Genomic DNA, 18,165 nt, shown 5'->3' on the forward strand with positions numbered 1-18,165 from the left:
TTGTGGAGCAGTATGGTCTCTTCTCTGCTCCTCTACAGAAGGGTCAGATCACCAGTAGGAATCTTTGGTATCTGGCCTGTGTTCTGCTCCAGTTGCAAATACTCAGTGTTGTCTGGATCAACACACTCAATGTTAGGATGGGTGTATATGCAAATGAGGGGCAAGAGGTCCAACTAATGAATCACCAAGAATATATTCCCACCCATAAAATAACTAATAAAGCATAAATGGCGCCCATATGGGACCCATGTCACAAATGGCAAGGCACGATCACAACAGAACAGAAAAGGCCACTCTGCAATATCTTTTTTTGCGCACACCACGCTACGCAGAGAACTGAAGCTGTTCTGTGATTTCTATTAAATGTGTGTGATGCATTATTGAATCAATTCGATTTCACTCGTTGTTAGGAACAGAAGCTTCTTTTTCGCAAAGTCAAGTCAGGACAACATTGGAACTTTTCAAAAGCACATAACACGATTAGATAGTGGAAAGAGCAAGATATACAGGGCTGGCACTCTGCCAGGACAGTGAATGTTTGCATGCCTCAACTAGACAGGATATCTGTTTCTCTAATCTGATAGCCACACTAAACCGTTGCTAGATGTGTTTAACAGAGACTTCATTATAACTGTTAACACCATTCTATTAAAAAATAAGTTGGCTGTGTAAAAAGAGGACTTTGTGGGCTTATTTCACAAGGTTATCCCTTACCTTTACATTTCAGAAGTTGGCCACATTACATTACACAATCCAGTTACTTATAGATATTTACAAATCAGGTTATGTAGCTTTGGCTCAAAGCCACAACGACAGCACCCCAGCTGGGAATCTAACCCATAACATTGGAGTGACAAGCCCAGGTTCCTTAGCTTTATGCCACAATCACTTCAGGATAATGAATGTTGTGAAGTCAATCAGAATTAAGTACAGAAATATTAACACAAATAAGATAGTAGGCCTACTAAGATCATACAAAGGAGAAGGAAGAACTTACAGTACATGACAAGTCAAATAAAAATGAGTGTATAAACAAGTTGCAAAATGATGCAAGAATGTCTGAAGATGTAGAAGAGTTCAGGTACTAGCCAGGTGCAAAAAGAAGTTGCAAGAGTCAAAGGTCAAAATGCCTTTTTCTTGCAGACAGGGAATTTGGCTGTTGAAAAGTAGTATTTTATTAAGTTTATACACAGTTTCTAAAATTCACTTTTACATGTCTGAGAATCTAGCTGTACTGAAACTTGATTAAAATGCAGTACAAGAACAGAATTAAATCACTGGAGATTACAGTAAATACAGTAACATGCAAAATGACCTAAACTTTATTTAGGTCAAACAGGTTTAGGCCCGGCTCACAGCACATAGCTGGAGTGGGGTTTAGGCCCGGCTCACAGCACATAGCTGGAGTGGGGTTTACGCCCGGCTCACAGCACACAGCTGGAGTGGGGTTTAGGCCCGGCTCACAGCACACAGCTGGTGGGGAGAAGGGTTGAGGGTGAACCCCACAGACGGCGTCAGGTCCAGCTCATCCTCAGACACTCCCGGTGGTGGTGTGAAGCGGAACCTCTGCAGGAGGAAGGTGAAGAAGAGGAAGAGCTCCATCCTGGCCAGGCTCTCTCCCAGACAGGCCCGTCGCCCTGCGAGGAAGAGAAAATCACAGCACATAAATACAGCTACAGGAGCGAGATAATCCCAACAGATACATACAGCTAAAGGGATGATAACAGGGCAAAAATACAATATGTATATAGCTCCTGGAGAGAGAGTAGTCACTCCTAGAATATGTATTGTACTCCAGGGGAAAGAGATATATATTGTACTCCAGGGGAAAGATATATATGTATTGTACTCCAGGGGAAAGAGATAACCCCAGACCTTCAGGAAACCATTTTTTAAATAATAATCCGTTTACATAACTGTACAGAAATTATTCTAGTCCCTTTCTGAAACTACGGGGTAGAGTGACAGTAACAATCCCAGTGCTTTTTCACACCAGGACAGTGTACAGACTGTAGCCCTTCATTCATGTTATTTTTACATTTTAGTCATTTGGCAGACGCTTTTAATCCAAAGCGATTTACAAGTGCATAGGTTCTACCATAAGTCAGAGCATCACATCCAGAAACTAGCAAAATACACAGGAAATGCTGTTCTAAACATAGGTTAGACAAGGATAGGGATATCAGAACGGAGGGGCAGGGGAAATCAGGAGGGAGGACTAAAGTAGAGTTTGAAAAGGTGGGTTTTGAGTCTGCTGTTTGAGTTATGTGTACTGTACCTCTACGGACCTCTGGAAAAACATTAAAATCAACAGATTATACTCTTAGTACAAACTGAATATGCCTCTCATCTGAATGAAAACAGCAACCTGTGAATCAGGACACTGACAAGTCATAACTGCAGCATTCTTGCATTAATTAAAGATTAGAGAGCTTTGCACTGTGCTGCACCTGCAGAGAAGGGCATGAAGGCATCTCTCTTGATGAAGCAGCCCTTCTCATCCAGGAAGTGGCCAGGGTTGAAGCTGTGGGGGGTCTCCCACTCTTCCCCATCCTGCAGCACTGACATCAGGAGTGGGATCACTGTAGTTCCCTGTAACAAATACACACAAATGCACACACAGACAAGTGAAAAAGTAACTGCCCCCTGAAAGTTAATAACTGATTGCACCACCTTCAGCAACAATAACTGCAATCAAACACTTCCTATAATTTGATATCAGTTATTCTCATCACTGTGGAGGAATGTCAGCGCACTCTTCTTTGCACAACTGACTTAATTCAGACACATTGGTAGGTTTTACCAGTTTGTTTCAGGTCCTGCCACAGCATATCTATTGGGTTCTAGTAAAGATTTTGCTTGGGGCACTCCAAAACTCCTTTCATTTTTCAAGACCTTTTCAAGATCTGAAACCGATCAAGTATGCAATAATAGCAGAAATCAGTAAGGGGGCTAATACTTATTCATGGCAGTGTACTTATCAGTGTCTTAAATAAAGACCATGATTAGTTAATTAGTTGAATCAGATCATTCATGCTCATGACAACAGATAATTGAGCCTCAAACCTTTCTTTAAACCAGAAAGAAGAAGAAAGGGAGGGATAGAACAGTGAGAGAAAAAGAGAAGAGAGAGGGTGGGAAAGAGAGAACGATACAGATGAAGGGAGGTGTTTGAACCTTCTTGATGAAGTATCCCTGGAAAGTGACATCGCAGCTGGTGGTGTGGGGAACACTCATGGGTACAATGTTAGCCACTCTCTGGATCTCGTGGATCACAGCGTCTGTGTAGGGCAGGTTCCTCCGGTCCTCCACCCGGGGTTCCCGATCCCCAATGACCCGACTCAGCTCCTCCTGAACCTGGTCTGCACCCCGAGTGTGAGAGACAGAGAGACAAAGAGAGAGTGGAAGAGAGAGGTATAGTTTTCTGATCAACAATCCTCAGGGCCAACAAAGATACTGTAATGAGTGTATGCATTTCCCCACCCTGTATGTGCGGGTACTTGGCCATCAGCAGCAGGCCCCATCTCAGGGTGGTTGCAGTGGTGTCTGTCCCTGCTGAAAACAGGTTGGCAACGGTATAGTTCAGGTTGTTGTTGTGGAAGTAGGAACCCAGCTGGTTTGACTCCTGAGCGGGAACAGGTACAGACAATTAACAAAACAGAAGCATTAATTAAACAATTAATGATGAAGCAGATGTATTTCAACACATGATATACGAGTTGCTGGTTTGTCACTTCTCAGAAAGCTTATGCAGGAGTTTGCAAACACAGCAAGACTCAGTTTTTCAGCTAAAATCAAATGATTGCACGAGTGGAACTGGCTTCCAGACTTACAAAGCTTACATTCTTTAAATATAGTATGTCAAATACAGTAACTCAGTCCTGGTGCCCTCCATCCATACCTCCTGCTGCTGAACTAGGAAGGAGTCCACAAATCCCCTGAGGTCTTGGGGGTTGAGTGTGTTCTTCAGTCTCTGCGCCAGACCCTTAATCTCTTCAAGGTTGTTGGAGAAGTTCTTCAAAATCTGTGTCCGATTCACCAGCCACCAGCCACAACACCAGCGCAGCCATGGGAACATGTTGTATAACTGCAGTAACCAGCCCCAAACCAAAAACAGCTCAGATCAGGACTACAAAACACTTCATAAAGAATCTCCACATCACCAATAGCACCTCCCGGTTCACCTCTCTGTCACCTGCAGGACAAATGAAGACAGACCTGTGACAAATACTGATACACCAGAATAATATTCTGTAAATCACTGACAATTTAGAAAGAAATCCAATCACAACAGAACAGAAAAGGCCACTCTGCAATATCTTTTTTTGCGCACACCACGCTACGCAGAGAACTGAAGCTGTTCTGTGATTTCTATTAAATGTGTGTGATGCATTATTGAATCAATTCGATTTCACTCGTTGTTAGGAACAGAAGCTTCTTTTTCGCAAAGTCAAGTCAGGACAACATTGGAACTTTTCAAAAGCACATAACACGATTAGATAGTGGAAAGAGCAAGATATACAGGGCTGGCACCCTGCCAGGACAGTGAATGTTTGCATGTCTCAACTAGACAGGATATCTGTTTCTCTAATCTGATAGCCACACTAAACCGTTGCTAGATGTGTTTAACAGAGACTTCATTATAACTGTTCATGGCTATATAACACCATTCTATTAAAAAAATAAGTTGGCTGTGTAAAAAGAGGACTTTGTGGGCATATTTCACAAGGTTATCCCTTACCTTTACATTTCAGAAGTTGGCCACATTACATTACACAATCCAGTTACTTATAGATATTTACAAATCAGGTTATGTAGCTTTGGCTCAAAGCCACACCAGCACACCAGCTGGGAATCTAACCCATAACATTGGAGTGACAAGCCCAGGTTCCTTAGCTTTATGCCACAATCACTTCAGGATAATGAATGTTGTGAAGTCAATCAGAATTAAGTACAGAAATATTAACACAAATAAGATAGTAGGCCTACTAAGATCATACAAAGGAGAAGGAAGAACTTACAGTACATGAAAAGTCAAATGTGTATAAACAAGTTGCAAAATAATGCAAGAATGTCTGAAGATGTTGAAGAGTTCAGGTACTAGCCAGGTGCAAAAAGAAGTTGCAAGAGACAAAGGTCAAAATGCCTTTTTCTTGCAGACAGGGAATTTGGCTGTTGAAAGGTCGTATGTACTCATCACACAAAAAAGTGACGCTAACATCAGCATGCTCTCCATCAAACAGAAATCTCTGACAACTGTTGTATGTCTATTGTAAAAACCTTTAAACTAGAGCGATTAATTGACTGATCCTGCAGTATGGTGCATATTGTAGAGTGTAGAGCGTGTACTGCTTTGATCTCATTCACATAGGTATACTGTATGCCGTTCTGGACAAAGGTATAGAAGCAGATAGGCTACAGTATGTACGCATATATGGGCCTATATATAATTATTAATATTTGCCCAAGAGTACTTGACCAATTAAACAAAGTCGTGGCTAACTACTGTTCATTCACAGCCACTCAATGATAGTGTCACCCACAAATCACTTTTTTTTCACGAATGTTATAAATGTTATAATGTTGCATGTAATATAACTTACAATCTGTTGAATTTATCAATATAACAATATGCTGCCATGTTAATGCGGTGCCAATAATTGGATATAAATGAGAAATCTTGTTCTGCACAAACTGAATATAAACTACAGAGCTGTAGCATGTTGTCAAATATCTGTACTGATACACCTTGATGGAGAACAGGCTGACGTTAGCATTAGAACTGATTTAATTTCCTGTCTTTTGAGGCTTTCAGCAAAACTTTGGACAGACTGGCTGCTGTTAGCCTGTCTGTGTGCTATGTAATGTCATCTAGTGATGACCTGCAGGCGATAACGTTACTGAACATAACAGCATCATATTTGTTTCGAACATTAAATTAGCCTCATTCATGGCTTCCCATGTCAAGTCTATTGACAATTCATCGTCAAAATGTAGAATTTTGAGGCCTAATTCTGAATTACAGTCATGACATTAGAAGAAGCATGCATATTTATGAATTACCAACATAATGAGTGGTCTTATTTCAGGATCCATTGGATTTAAATTTAGTTGTTGTCAGTTCTTAAAGGCTCAGAGCCCAGGCCAGAGCTTTTAGTGTCTTGTCAATGTACCTGTAGCTCCAGCCTTTATCAACTATGGCCTTGCCTGGGAAGAATAACAAAGCTTAAAATGTCTACCTTTATACAGATTTACTTAGCAAGACCAATACCTTTATTTCAGCTGAACCAGCCAGGCGTATATTTTCATTGGCCCTGTCGACCATTTTTTGAAAGGCAGGGTCAGCGTAGTCAAAGCGGCTGCCGTACATGATGGCACAGATTATGTTGGAAACAGAGTAATTCACTGGCTGAGTGGTGTTGAAAGGCTTGCCTAAGGACAAAATAAAAAATAAATATTTAGCAGAAAGCTCCTGTTTAAAGGATTAAAATCATGTGCCTGCCCAAACTCGGGCAATAAAAACGTGAAAACGGTAAAATAATAGAAAACATCAAGAAAACACCACACCTCCTCCACCTCATCCTTCTACCTTAATCACTCCACTTAGCACAAGGTCAGTTTGGAGGAAAATGGACGTTTCATTGTTTTACACTCATTCGGGGTCTGTAATATTGTGTTTATTTAATTAATAAACAATTATTTAATTAATAATCAATGTATTATTACTTAAACCAACTGCAAGCTATAGAGCCAAAACCAATGGATGAAAGCCTATTTAAATGTTTAGAGTGATCAACTGTTTTGAAAGCTTTGGATAGATCCACAAAGAGCATTGCACAATTCTGATAATTGTTGAGTGGTTAGCACATTATTCATTACTATAAAGAAATAGTTATGTGTTCTGCTAATGTACATTTCTGTTATGTTCCTGTGTTCTGTGTGTTTGTTTATCATTGTTTATAATCTTTAGTCTTGTAATTTATTATTTTTCATATTCATGTCTGGTGTTCTGTTTATAGTCATTAGTCTTTGCACTCGTCTTCCCCTGTGATGTCTGAGTCTGAATGTTTACTAGCCCAGTCACTCCCTTGTCTGCGGGCCCCACTATTCGGGTGTTTACGGTAGTTCTGGGGTTCAGCCTTCCTTCCAATCTTGCATTCCTTACTTCCTGCTTTCTCTCCATTTCATGTTTGTACATAGCACTAATATACTAATCCCAACTAACATAGCATTTGTACAGTACTAATTATACTAACACACTAATATGTTTGTCAAACTAACAAACTAACATTCACTAGTTTTGGGTATTTGTATTTTAAATCACTTAAACTAATGCATCGCCAGTTTCAATTCTGTTCTGTAACTCCGCCTCCCTATTCTATCACTGATTACTTGCTTAGTTTTTGCGCCTGTCTCTCCTTATCTCTGCATCTCCTGATTCTCTGCAAATTGTCTACTCCCTAGTCCGGAGCCGTTTGTGTTTCATGTGTGTTTTTGTGAATCCAGTGTATTTATACCTGTCTTGTCCTGTTTTTGTTCCCGAGCCCTTTATTCCTTCCCCCAGTTCTAGCACCCTTGTTCCTGAGCCCTTGTTCCTGTATTCTTGCCCTTGCCCTTGCCCTTGCCCTTGCCCTTGCCCCTGTTGATTGGATTTCCGGTTTTCACCCCTGCCTGCTTCCCTGGACTATTTCGTTGTTGAGGATTTCTGTACCTTTGCATTGTTGGACTGACCCCCTGGTTTTTTACCTTGGCCTGTTTTGTGACTACGCTCTGTCTGCCCCATCACCTGTGAGTAAACTTGTCATTTTCCACACCCCTGTGTCTGCTTCTGGTTCCTCTGTCCTCCCTGCCGTAACAATTTCATTGTTTTACATTCATTAGCTGTCTCCTATCCATCAGAGTGCACATTCATTTTATGAATGTATGAGTGCCAGTCATGGTGACTGTTGTCCAGTCCTAGTTTTTTTGGATTTTCTTTCTCTTTATTTGTTTAAACGGGAAGAAACAGCCGGAGGTCCTGTTACTCATGAAGAAGTACTATACAGTAAAACAGCAATGATGAAGGGAGGAGGAAATTGTATGTTTTTCCATCAGCATTGACACTAGTAATGTTCTCACAGGTAGCCTATACAAGAGCAGAAATTAAAATAAAATATAAAAATAAATATACAGTACTTATACTAATGTAATAACTTTGTAACTTTTAAATTGCTGGAAATTATTTTCAAAATTCCCTGAGACCCCCAGAACCCCAGACTACCCCCACCCCCCCATCAATTTAGAGGTTGCAATAATGAGTGGATAAAAACTAGCACACAGTAGTACATTTGGGAACCACTCCTGTAAGAAATGGAATATGTGATGTTCTCTGGCCAGGAATCAGCTAAAATATTGATTCACAAATTCACAATTTCTCGCTCACCCTTGAAATTCTCAAACAGCTTGATGAGGTGGTGTAATTCCTCGATGATCTTCTCCTCGCTCCCCCTCTTGCCCATTCCAAAGTCTCGCAAGGTGGAGAGGGAGAAGCGTCTCATCTCCTTCCAGGAGTTTCCGTTGGCGAAAACAACACCTGGGAGGTGGCATGGGGGGTAGAAACTAAGATATGAATAAAATTCATATTTGTTGAATCTTGTGCAAAGCAACAGCAACTGCATTCTTGAAATCTGTAAACCTGGTAATATTCAGTTCTGGCACAGAACCCAACTACTTATATTAGCATCTGATCCTAGTCTGGAATGCATTGCATTGTCCAACAGTGCACCACTGTGGTGCTCTGTTGATTTCATGATCTGCAAAATGCCAGTGACCAACAGCTGTGGCAATGGCGGCTGCTAGCGGGCATTTCAGGGCTGTTTAACTGGGACAGACTATTTGCTCTTTGATCAGTGTGTGTGTGTGTGTGTGTGTGTGTGTATGAGAAGGGGGGGAGGACAAATATTCTTGGTCGTATTTGCAGTGTACATGCATGTAGATGGTCAAACCAACAGACACCCGGGAATGAACTGGATTGCCTACCATGCCCTTGCATAGCATCTCTAAATATTGGTGCAACGTCTCGGTCTCCAAACTCTTCGGCATAGTTTAGGAGTGCCTGTTTGACTGTCTTGTAACCTGCCAGGACAACCACCTTCTTTGGGCCCAAATGCACAGTATACATAGATCCATACTTCTGAGACAGCTGGAGAGACAGGAAATAAATTAACAGGATCTGGGACAGTAGTCAAAAAGACAAAACACAAGAACCCACAGCATCACTGACAATTATAGTAATAAGTAAACCTATTACTCACTTACTACAGTGAATGCTCTGTACATGACCTTTCAGATTATAGTGCAGCCTTTGACACCATTAAGCATTTTGCAGACTGAAAAGCTGGCCATGGCTCTGAAATAGTTATCTTTTCTACTATTTAACAGACAATTCCTTGTCTCTGTCAGCAATTTCTATTAGTGGCATTCCTCAAGGACTTTGAGTGCCAATTTAGTTTTTTGGGTGACATTATCTGTGAATATATGTGAATGTTCCTTTTCACTTTTACACCAATGACACCACACTTTATCTCCCCATTATATCTAGCATTATGATTTTTGAGCTGTTTAACAGAATAGTTTTATATATGTGAAAGATGACTGTCTAACTAATTTCTACAGCTAAACTGAAAAAAATCCTTATTTGGGCTACATGGCACATCCCTCTTAAGTCAAATGATGGCTCCCTCGCTCCCAATGCCAAGTCAGAAAATTGGGGGGTAATCTTGAATCTCAATGTTAATCAAAACAGAAAAAATATTTGTCGTCTTCCTTTCTCCAAATAATGTCAATATTTATCCTTTGGAAACATGAAAAACTGTATATTAATAAGCATTTCGTTCTTTGCAATGGGACTACTGCAGCTAATTTTAGTGTTGTCGTCAAGCACTGGCCATTGTGGTCAATCTCCATTTTAGTTCCTTTGCACTGGCTGGTAGTTCAGTTTGAAATTGATTGTATGACTTATTTAATTACCTACAATGAGAGACCTGGGATGGTGTCAGTGAGATTGTGCGATCCTGCTGTACCAAAGGTCCGCTCAGGTCATCTAAAGCACTGTGACTGGAGGGGGCAGGATTGCCTTATACAGACTGCTACTTTATTTTCTTTAGATTGTTTTTTTGTTTTGTTTTGTGCATCCAACACAACCATCACACATCATACACCAGGTCAGAACCCTATTTTTATGCCACTGGGTTGTTTGCTTTGAATATTACCCAATATTGTAACAGTCTTGTAACTGTAGTTAGATAGCCGGATAGGAGGAGGTGGCCAGGTTGTGGCACCTGAAAATTGGGTTTGTGACACCAAGCAACACCCTCAAAATCACCTAGCAACCCCCTAGCAACTGCGAGCAACACCCTAACAGCTATTCAGCAACTATCTAACACAACTTAACCACCTAGCACCACCCTAGCAACCACCAATCAAACACCAGATACACCTAAGTATTAACAGTAGCAGCAATAGCAATACCATCCCTAGTTATTATCATTACTTGTAATAGTAGTACAATTAGTGACAACAACACTAATAATAATGCCCTTTTTGTCCTTACCTCACAGAGAGACACTTGGAGCCGTTTCAGGTCCAGGTGGAGCAGGTTCCCGAGGAGAGGCAGGGGTCTTGGTCCTGGTGGGTATTTTCCAGGCCCAGGGGTGGAGGAGAGCAGGTACAGCAAAAACAGCACCAGCACCACCCCCAGAAGGGTCAAGGGAGGGGGCATCAGGGGTAAAAAACACAACATGGCCCCCCTCTGAACTGATCAGCCCCAAACACAGGGAGGCAAAAAGAGAGATTAGTAGTTGTGGTTGTGGCAGAGACTCTATTTTCTCTTATTTCTCTGAGAGGGAGGGAGGGAGGGAGGGAGAGTGAAAGAGAGAGGGTGGAGTTTAATAGCAGCAATAACAGCAGAACTTGGGTTTTCTCCTACTTTTGAGAGGTGGAGACAGAGAAAGAGTCGACAGCAACACCACTCCAGAGCAGCACAGCAGTCTGTCTCAACAAAGACCCTTCTCCTCCGCCAGGGAACTACAGTGTCATGGCACAAAGAACAGCCTGAGTGTAAAAGTAAGAATTATTGTTATAAAGTGTGTCTAACTAGTTTTAACAAGGCAAAATAAATCATGAACAATTTGAACAATACATGGAAGATCAGTTATAATGCAGCACAAGCTTCATACCGTACCATGTACCTGAAATTAAATGCCAGTTGTCCTAAATGCTGGTTGTCCCAATTGGGTCCAGGTACGTACCAGAGGTACGTTATTACCTGTGTGTGTGTGTGACAGGGCACTTTTGTTCTTTAAGAACCCACTACCTCCCTTGTCCGAAATAATTCACTGTCTCCAGCAACGCTTTCATGGGTAACGTTATCATCCTGCACACTGAGGAAGATATGATGCCGATATGCATACAGTCCTTTGAATATGTATTTCTTTTACTACAGTTTCTTCTGTGGAATGCCAAGAGTGATTTTAGAAATTGAGTCTATTTTCCCATATCCTCAAGTAGGCTGCATGGGAAACTACATTCACTTAGCACTTTATTAGGAACACCTGTACACCTACTTATTCATGCGACTCTCTAATCAGCTAATCGTGTGGCAGCAGTGCATGTATAAAATCATGCAGATGTGGGTCAGAAGCTTCAGGTAATGTTCCCATCAAGCATCAGAATGGGAACGTGACTGTTAGTGCCAGATGGGCTGGGCAGGTTTGAGTATTTATGGAACTGCACATCTCCTGGGATTTTCACATACAATAACCTCTAGAGTTTATTCAGAATGATGCAAAAAACAAAAAACGTCCAGTGAGCAGCAGTTCTGCGGACATAAACGCCTTGTTGATGAGAGAGATCAACAGAGAATGGGCAGAGCTGACAGAAAGGTACACTACAGTAATGCAGATAACAACTGTACATTACATTACATTATTGGCATTTGGCAGACGCTCTTATCCAGAGCGACATACAGTTGATTAGACTAAACAGGAGACAATCCTCCCCAGGAGCATTGCAGGGTAAAGGGCCTTGCTCAAGGGCCCAACGGCTGTGTGGATCTTGTTGTGGCTACACCAGGATTAGAAACACCGATCTTGCGTGTCCCAGTCATTTACCTTAACTACTACGCTACAGGCCGTCCCTACTGTACAATTGTGGTTAGTAAAAAAGCAGCTTGACACATCAAATCTTGAGGCGGATGGGCTACAACAACTGAAGACCATGTCGGGATCCAATTCTGTCAGCCAAAAACAGAAAGCTGAGGCTGCAGTGGGCACAGGTTCCCTCCCTGATTATTTCCTATTGGTCATATGACCTGGAAGCTATTGACAAAAATCCTTTGAAATAATAGAAGTATATTATTTCCCTTTAAATATTTATTAAAAACACAAAGAAACATATAATGGCTGTAAAAAGAGGTGTGCCCCATGAAGGATTAATTGTAGAATGAATTGGCATTGGTATAATAATTGAAATATTTCCCAAAAATATCAAGTCCCAGTGAAATCCAAGCATTGTCCCCTTATCCCCATGTCTCCCTGATTATTTCTGCCAGTCATGGAAGCTATTCAAATATTAACGTATTTGTGAAAAATCAACATGAAGCCAGGATCCAGAAGTTGCGCCCGTATGTCCATGTCCTGCTGATCCTCAATACATTATTTGATCCCACTGAGTGCTGTGGTTAGAAAGCTATTAACATTTTCATTTGATTACCACTTTTCAGACAATACCGCACTTTTCAGACGGTCCCTAAATATGACCAATTTAAACCACAAAAATGAATTGTTGCGAACATAAAATTTTTATTTTTGAATTTATTTTTTTTATAAACAATGGGTCTAATGCATGAATGAAATGTTGTGCTTTGATGTGGGAAGGTCCCACGTCATAACACACCTGCGATGTGTTACAACTGTTCTTTCAAAGTTATTGAAAATGTTTCATAATATTTAAAGTGCAATAAAAGATCAAACAAGGAGTTGTGTTGAGTTCTCTGAGCCCCCTGATTACGAAACTGTCCTTTTGAGCGCTATTGTTTTGTTAAAGAGCTTTTGAAGTCGGAAAATATCGCAAATATCTAACATAAAACAAACCTTACCACACTCACTTATCCAGCTAACCACGCACTTGCCGCTTGTAATAAGTTGTAACTCTGGTCACTTAATGTAACACACGATAGCTGCTTGAACAGAAAAGTATTCCTTAATTCTTCTAAATACTTGCAAATTACAATTGAAATACATCATCGCTTGACAGACTCACAGACCTCTGAAACGGCTCACCAGGATACCAGGAAGTCCTTGGTGGCTGTTCACAATACGATCTTAGCTCCCAACACTGTTATGAATTTAGGTCCACCTGGACCTGAAGCGGCTCCATGTGTCTCTCTGTGAGGTAAGGGCAAAAGAACGGAAGTAACCTATTGCTGTTGTTGGCTTTCCAATTATTATTTTTTAGTTTTTTTGCAGTTCTGAGAGAACCACTTGGTAACTTTTTGTGAAACTTGGCACACTAATAGAACCCCAACAGAGATTCAGTAAATCAAGTGTCAGTTTCCCATTGAATGTAAAATAAAAAATAAAAGATTAAAATGAAAAAACTATGATTAAAATATGATGGCCACTATCAGTTGTCAATGAGCTAGGAAAAATCATGCCAGATTTTGGGAATGAAATGTTTTCTCTTTTCTACTATTCATCCAATATGGATATTTACAGAGAATAATAATGAATGGATTTTCCGCCGTTATGGATTTTTGCTAATTAGTTTTGAGAGTTATGGTCCGATTTGAACCAAACACTGAAAATGTTGAATTTTAAGATGGCAAAGGAAGGCCCAAACCATGGTGGTGAGGCTGCCACTCTAAACCGGGGGTCTGGCCCAATACTCAAAAAAATGCACTCTCCTTTACTGCACAACCTGTCACTTTTCTGGTCATCTGTTTTGGTGAATTTCCAGGCATTACCCGTTGGTGTCGCTCTTGCCATATTTCTGGCATTTTGGTAAGTTTCACTTTGGCAATCAGTGGTGCTCATTCTAATTAGTACCCTTGTGCTGACGACTGACTCTTCTTGTCTTCCGGGTGCAGTCTTATTCCCAATTGATGTCAGCTGTGTGCCTTTCTATTCAAGCCCTGACCTTGTGTGTTATTTCCCCATTTTCTTGTCGATCATACTGTATGAGTGACAGTGCAGAACAAAAATAAAACCAATACTAATAATAATGAACACCAAACTACAAGTTAAATGCGGAGCCATTGTCAGTGTGACCTTCCCCAAGTTTGACAGCCGTTCTGATGTTTCTCACAAAAGCTAAATATATGGTCGCTGGAGACCTCACCTCTTAGTTGATAGCTTTGCAAAACTCGACCACCGGCCAGGGTTTTGTGTTTGACACCCCTTGGAGCAGTATGTGTATTCAGTTGGCACACTTGTAGGGCCAGTTGAGCCTAGGTGAGCGTCAGGTGAATCTCTGTGGGTTTCTGACTTCCCTAAAGTCAAGTGGAGTATGTCGTCTCACCCCTCTCAGTGGAGAGCTTAGCGAACTCGCCGATGAGCCCGGACTTCCATTTCTGAGACCTCTGTTGCTGGTTGTGCACACTTTCTGCCACTATAAGTAATCCTGCTTCATCAGTTGAATTAGAGGTGGGATCTCTTGTGTGTCTTCTCATTATCACTTTGCCATTCCCGGTCCTAGGTGGGCTATCATGCAGTTGGGAGCCCGCATAGTTTTCACCCTGGCACTGTTTGCGTACCTACTTCCTACTCGCCTCGTTTTACGATCGGCGCAATCACTAGGGCGTGAGATTGAGTTCCCCTGACGTTTGTTATTTCCTCACTGGAGTCGGATTAGGCTCCTTGGCCAGGTCCTTCTTTTGGTTGGCTAAGTGCCGGGGACTTAATTATTCCCTTGATCGGTTATCCCCTTCCTCTTCTAGGGCGTATCCCTCGTCTCCTGGGATACTCCGAGGAAATATTAGTGGTTATCGTCCATAATGTGGGTAACTTTTAGAACCCCTCTCATTCGCGTCTGGTCCTTCGACCCCACTCCCTTTCTGATAATCACCGCACATAAATACAGATACAGGAGAGAGATAATCACTGAACATGCACTCAGTGACCACTTTATTAGGTAGACCTGTACACCAGATTGTAAATTCAAATATTTAATCAGCCAATCATGTGGCAGGAGGGTAGGAATGTGATATAAGTGACTTTGATTGTTGGTGCCAGACAGGATGGTTTGAGTATCTGAAACTGTTGATCTCCTGGGATTTTCACGGTCACAGTCTCTAGACTTTGCAGAAAATGGTGCGAAAAACAAACAAACATCCAGTGAGCAGCAGTTCTCCACATAGAAATGCATTGCTAATGAGAGAGGTCTGAGGAGACCGCACCTCTCAGTTGAGAGCTTCATGAAACTCACCCGCCACCCAGGGCTCTGTTTGACAGCAGTATGTGTATATAGTTGGCACACTTGTAAGTCTCCTGCATGGACAGTTGAGCCTAGGTGAGCATCAAGTGAATCTCTGTGGGTTTCTGGCTAAAGTCAAGTGGTGTACGTGGCCATTGGAGTATCGCCCCTCTCAGAGGAGAGATTAGCGAACTTGCTGATAAATCCAGATTTCCGTGTCTGAGACACCCGTCGCTGTTTGTGTAAACTTCCCGCCTCTGTATAAGCAATCCTGCTTTATCAGTTGAATTAGAGGCGGGATGTCTTGTGTGTATTTTCCATGGTAGGCTATAAAGCAGCTGGGAGCCTGCATAGTTTCCTCCCTGGCACTGCTTGCGCGCCTACTTCCCTTACTCGCCTCGTTTTACGATCATCATAATCAGTAGGCCGTGAGTTTCCCTGCCGTTTGATATTTCCTGCCAGGGATTTATTTATTCCCTTTATCGGTTATCCCCTTCCTCTTCTAGGGCGTAACCCCCGTCTCCTGGGATACTCCTTGAAAATATTAGTGGTTATCTTACGTAAAGTGGGTAACTTTTTTAGAACCCGTCTTGGTTGCGTCTGGTCCTCTGACCCCACTCCCTGACACTACCACCCTCCTCCTTTATGACTAGGTGTTGAAGATACTGGACATAAACCTACAACATGACACACATTAAAACTCTTTATTTGTATAGTGAATTAGAAGCAGTACATAACCAAATGTTTCACAAAATGCACAAAGAATAAAACTAATGAAAGACAGGTTGAATAAACACCAAACAAAAGAAAAAAAAATATCACTTTTTTTGTCTCTGTCAAGGCTCTGTCCTTCAGTACCGGACTTTTGGTTCAGCGCACGTTTTTAACCAAACATTTACAGTCTTGCATTAATCCATGTGCATAACTTATTTTTTGTGTGTGTGTGGAACTTGAATTATAGTGACTTATTTTGACCTAATTTTATTTTAGCCACTGTTTATATTTTCGTCATGTATGCAAAGCAGTTTGATTTTTGCATTCTTTTCTGCTCTACTGAACCATGAAGTCAAAACACAGGTACACCAAATCAAGATTTCTGTTTACGGTTATAACCCTACTGGTCACTCTTTCATTTATTGTTGTAGCTTTTAGTCATGCACTTTGAAGAGAGTCACTTTCACTTTTAATATTTATTTTCGTTTGGAGTTTATTTTCATGAATCTGTCTTTTTGTGGCCCTTTTAATTATTTGTTCAGAGAAAATGCAAGGTTATAATAACAATTTGTTATTTAGCTGACTTACAGTTAATTAGACTAAGCAGGGGACAATCTAGTTCTGATGGATTCCAGGAAATCTTTGTTGGCTGTTCACAATACGATCTTAGCTCCCAACACTGTTATGAATTTAGAGTAGAGACTTAAAAAGAGCGCCCGGTGAGTCCGCAAAAGAGAGGCGCAAAAGGGAATAGAAAGCGTTGCATACCAACACTGGAAAGCAATGTGTAAACATCCCGGAGAGGTGCGTTTACGCATTGCCTCGATCCAAAACACAGCTTTAAAATGCCAACTATGACAACCATGTGACCTGGTACCGTACAACACAGCGGCACCTGATCACATTATTATAGCAACATTGCTTAGCCTACAGCGTGTGATGGACAAGGAGGTAAATCAAAAGATGCATTTTACAAATGGCAACCTTACCGCAAAAATACTAGTTAGCGTTTTACCACACGCAGTAACTTTTTGATGTTCCAGAGTTTTAATAGGCTTCAATACAAAACTGACACGTACAGAAAACAATTCAGTATTCTTAAAAAAGGTGCAGAGTGCGTGATATCAAGTTTTCGACATTCAAATTAAGCTCTTTCGCTTTGAATCTCGCAATGCAATCAAATGCTGTGTAAATATTATGATCTATAAACAATACAAATGTCAGACACCGAAGACGATTGGCTCAAAGAAACACGAATCATTATTTTGCTGTGGTTTATAGAACGCAGTATTTTTCTTTTCTTTTTGTACAGAACGGTTTTTTGCCCTTTTTCTCTGCATGCAAAACTAATGGCTACCGTTAAACTGAAAGTGAGTCTGACATTTTGATCGTGGCGAATGTAAAGGCTTTAGGAGGATTCACTGAATCCTGTAAGTTTTGTTAACTTAATATGTAGGGTACATTGTCTGTTGTGTTCTGTCTGAAGTGCTCCGTTGGCCAGCAGTGCTACGTCTGACTATCACGTTATAATTTTGTTAGAGATCCTATTCAGCATTCAGTTCAATTTTATTTTTTTGGACAGCACTTTTTACATAGACTGTCATTAAGATGCTTTACAGACAGGAGGGCAAAAAGGGAAATTTGAGCTGATTTAGCCATTGAATTTCCTGCTATCTTGACCTTTGCTAACCTCTATCCCTTAAGTAAGAAGTAGTTTTTAGGTGAAATATATTCACCTCTTTCTGGAACCAGGTGAACAAAATTGAGCCGTGCCTGACCGTCATGCGTCATATGGAAGAATTGTGTGTTCCAACCAGCAGAGGTACTAAATGTTTTGCAGCTGTTGCCTTTACGGAAGGGAATAAGAGACTATGGTGTTTCCCAGGCTCAGGGCAAGGGAAAGGCAGTGGCCCCAGAGGAAAAGAAATAGAGAAGGAAAAGCTTAGGAAATTCTAAAAAATAAAAAATAAAAATAAAAACAACTGCAAATTTGGACTGTCA

At 41.1% G+C, this 18,165-nt stretch overlaps 1 protein-coding gene across 3 annotated transcripts; it reads right to left on the bottom strand.

The window, feature by feature from the left end:
- Window positions 1–1,177: 1,177 nt before the first annotated feature.
- Window positions 1,178–13,417, bottom strand: LOC133118749 (cytochrome P450 2K1-like). Of its 3 annotated transcripts, none has more exons than XM_061228953.1 (11): window positions 13,304–13,417; window positions 10,967–11,091; window positions 10,592–10,665; window positions 9,019–9,181; window positions 8,423–8,572; window positions 6,272–6,432; window positions 3,902–4,087; window positions 3,484–3,625; window positions 3,178–3,362; window positions 2,451–2,592; window positions 1,178–1,637 (listed from the first exon to the last, which is right to left on the bottom strand). In XM_061228953.1, the coding sequence occupies exons 4-11, from the start codon at window positions 9,158–9,160 to the stop codon at window positions 1,450–1,452; spliced, it is 1,296 nt and encodes a 431-aa protein (XP_061084937.1). In that variant the 5' UTR covers window positions 9,161–9,181; window positions 10,592–10,665; window positions 10,967–11,091; window positions 13,304–13,417; the 3' UTR covers window positions 1,178–1,449. The 3 variants fall into 3 exon arrangements, with proteins under 3 accessions (XP_061084937.1, XP_061084924.1, XP_061084931.1); XM_061228940.1 differs by having other exon boundaries at window positions 10,592–10,794; XM_061228947.1 differs by lacking the exon at window positions 13,304–13,417 and adding an exon at window positions 13,136–13,249 and having other exon boundaries at window positions 10,592–10,794.
- Window positions 13,418–18,165: the final 4,748 nt, after the last annotated feature.

The sequence above is a fragment of the Conger conger genome, chromosome 2 (genome assembly GCF_963514075.1).
Source record: "Conger conger chromosome 2, fConCon1.1, whole genome shotgun sequence".
In the NCBI taxonomy this organism is placed as follows: Eukaryota; Metazoa; Chordata; class Actinopteri; order Anguilliformes; family Congridae; genus Conger; species Conger conger.